General features: G+C 52.6%; 1 protein-coding gene across 1 annotated transcript; it reads left to right on the top strand.

The window, feature by feature from the left end:
- Positions 1-107: 107 nt before the first annotated feature.
- Positions 108-2,330, top strand: LOC142354888 (uncharacterized). The gene is made up of 10 exons (XM_075407226.1): positions 108-290; positions 401-446; positions 599-650; positions 750-828; positions 987-1,055; positions 1,299-1,407; positions 1,543-1,649; positions 1,846-1,893; positions 1,991-2,038; positions 2,142-2,330. The coding sequence occupies exons 1-10, from the start codon at positions 219-221 to the stop codon at positions 2,244-2,246; spliced, it is 735 nt and encodes a 244-aa protein (XP_075263341.1). The 5' UTR covers positions 108-218; the 3' UTR covers positions 2,247-2,330.

The following is a 2,330-nucleotide window of genomic DNA, read 5'->3' as shown; positions in this document are numbered from 1 at the left end:
CAGCGTGCCTTCTGCAAGGGTTGCTCTGGGTTTCTTCAGTTTTCTCCCCCTAAAGGTCGGGTGCTCCTAGGAGAGGACAGCTGCAACCCAGAATTGCCAGAACATAGTTGGTTCTAGCCCCAGCCCCATATCCTTTCATCAGCGAATACTGTTACACACTGCAACCCAGCGAAAGCACATTTGCTCTGTGCCTTTCTGCGCCTCAACAGCTCGCGGCGATGACAAGGAGCGAAGACGAGCCAGCTGTTCGGACGCCAGGCAGAGGATACTTCGACGCAAAAACCGCTGTGGTATAGGGCCATCCTAGCCAATCTTCCGTTATTTTGCCAACTGTTCTTCAGCACAATTGAAGTACTGTCAGTGGACCAGCAAGCTGAAACGGTGATTCCACTTGCCTCAGGACCGATTCCAGCAGCCCCGGGCCAGCCTCACATATGACAAGCAAGGTGAGTCTCTCCATTGCCATGGACTTGAAACACATTCTGTGATACAACTGCTGGTGCTTCCGCTCCTGGCGGTGCTCCTTGATGTTCGGTTCATTGGCCTGCCGTGTGATGGAGACAGCCCCCTGAGCCGATCTCCTGTTCCCCACATTCAGGGCGCGCCGTGTTTGGACTTCCGGAAGGAGGCCCGGTACTGTATTCCAAGAGGTAAAAGTGTGTATGCAAGTGATCAGGGTGCACGTGGTTTGCAAACCACCCTGCGTACCTCACATGGCATGGCTTACAATGAAACCCAAACGGGAACAGGGAGCAGTTCGAGCAGGGCAAGTATGAGGAAAACTTGAGGAAGCAAGCTGAGCAGCTGGCTCCAAGTCTCAGGAAGCAGGTAGGTCGTTCGTGGCCTGTGTTTGACTTGGAGATCCGAGGCGCACGGCACAGTTCTTTGATCTCCCATGGGCACATATTCATTTGAGCCTGACTGGTGGAACAAAAAGGGAGCCGGTGGGCATACTGCCGAATCCTTCTGAGACTGTCTATGTGCAGTCCCTCAAGGTAGCTTATGAAGAGAATCTCAGAGTGGAAGCTCAGAGGATCGAGGAGAAAGCTGCGAGGGTAAGCTCTGATGTTTTGTTTCTCAAATGGACGGTGGAGGGCGCATCGTTTGGGTTTTGGTCACGTTTTTTTCTCTGATTCTGGTAGCAGATGTGAGATTGCCACCCTACGTGCGAATTCTATGACTGGAAAGGTACCGAGATGATGGCTGGCTTTCTGGAAGGCCCCAGGCTGCCCCGTTGACCCTGCGGATTGCCAAGTTTGCTCTGGATGCTAAGGTTTCTCGGCCCTGCCTCGATCCAGGTTAGAGACAGCCGCGTTGGGACCAATCACCATCTGTACCGCATGTCCGAGGATAACCCTCTCCGCGTATCCTCTACAGTTGACATGCTTCCTGAAGCTGCCCAGGAAGGTAGCCCCTACCTGCAGTACATCACGTGTTTGTGTGGAGACACATCCCTCGTCAATCATTCCGCGCTTGATGCTGTCATTTGACATCTTTCTCATCTCCTGCATGTGTTGCTACGCAATCTGGGGTTTGTGTCAGGATCCGAGCCCCCAAAGCAAGGGATCGCCAGAGATGCACATCGCAACATGTTTCAGTCCACCGATACTCTGGGCATTTATCTTCATCCTGACGATCCCGTCGAACAGGTATCTTGCCCATGCCGGCAGGACGTGCAGCTGTTTGTACTGTCTATCCACCGTTTCCGTCAGATCACTCATGTTCTGGACCACTGAGCAGCATTACAGTAAACGAGGAGCATCAGATGTTGCGGTAGCTGATTTGATTGCCAGTTGCCGGCAAAGTTGCCACAACTGATAAGACTTCGGTGTGCGCTGGTGCCAGGAACGGCGACGCAAGGCTTCAGAAGAACAAGAATTGAACAAGATGCAGGTGTGCTATCATCTATAACATTCAGCCACATTCAGGAGCAGTGGCCACATGTCAATGTCAATTGCGCTTGCACATTCACTGAATGCAATGCTTCCAGGCTGCAATTGAGGAGAAAATATACTCTGAGAACCCCCACGGGCTTACGGTAAGCAACTTTTGCCGAATATCGCTCTGGTTCTCTCAAAGTGGTGACAGCAGTCCTCCTGACACATGTGTTTTGCGCGCATCTTTCCATCCGGCCTCTCTAGCCAGCCCAGCAACGCCAGTTTCGTGATCAAGGCCTCCGAATCGGTGGGTTGGGGTTTGGAGATATCAGCATGGCGCCAAGGACTGATCGGCGCGTGCTTCGATGATTGGCCTCTTCTACAACTACTCATGGTGGCTTGAGAACGAATGGAGTTTTGAGTGACGCCATGTCTGTGCTGCCGCTTCAAGTA

Source organism: Convolutriloba macropyga, unplaced genomic scaffold (genome assembly GCF_964194025.1).
Source record: "Convolutriloba macropyga unplaced genomic scaffold, txConMacr16.3 SCAFFOLD_1355, whole genome shotgun sequence".
NCBI lineage: Eukaryota > Metazoa > Xenacoelomorpha > Acoela > Convolutidae > Convolutriloba > Convolutriloba macropyga.
This window is presented reverse-complemented; position numbering and strand designations above follow the sequence as displayed.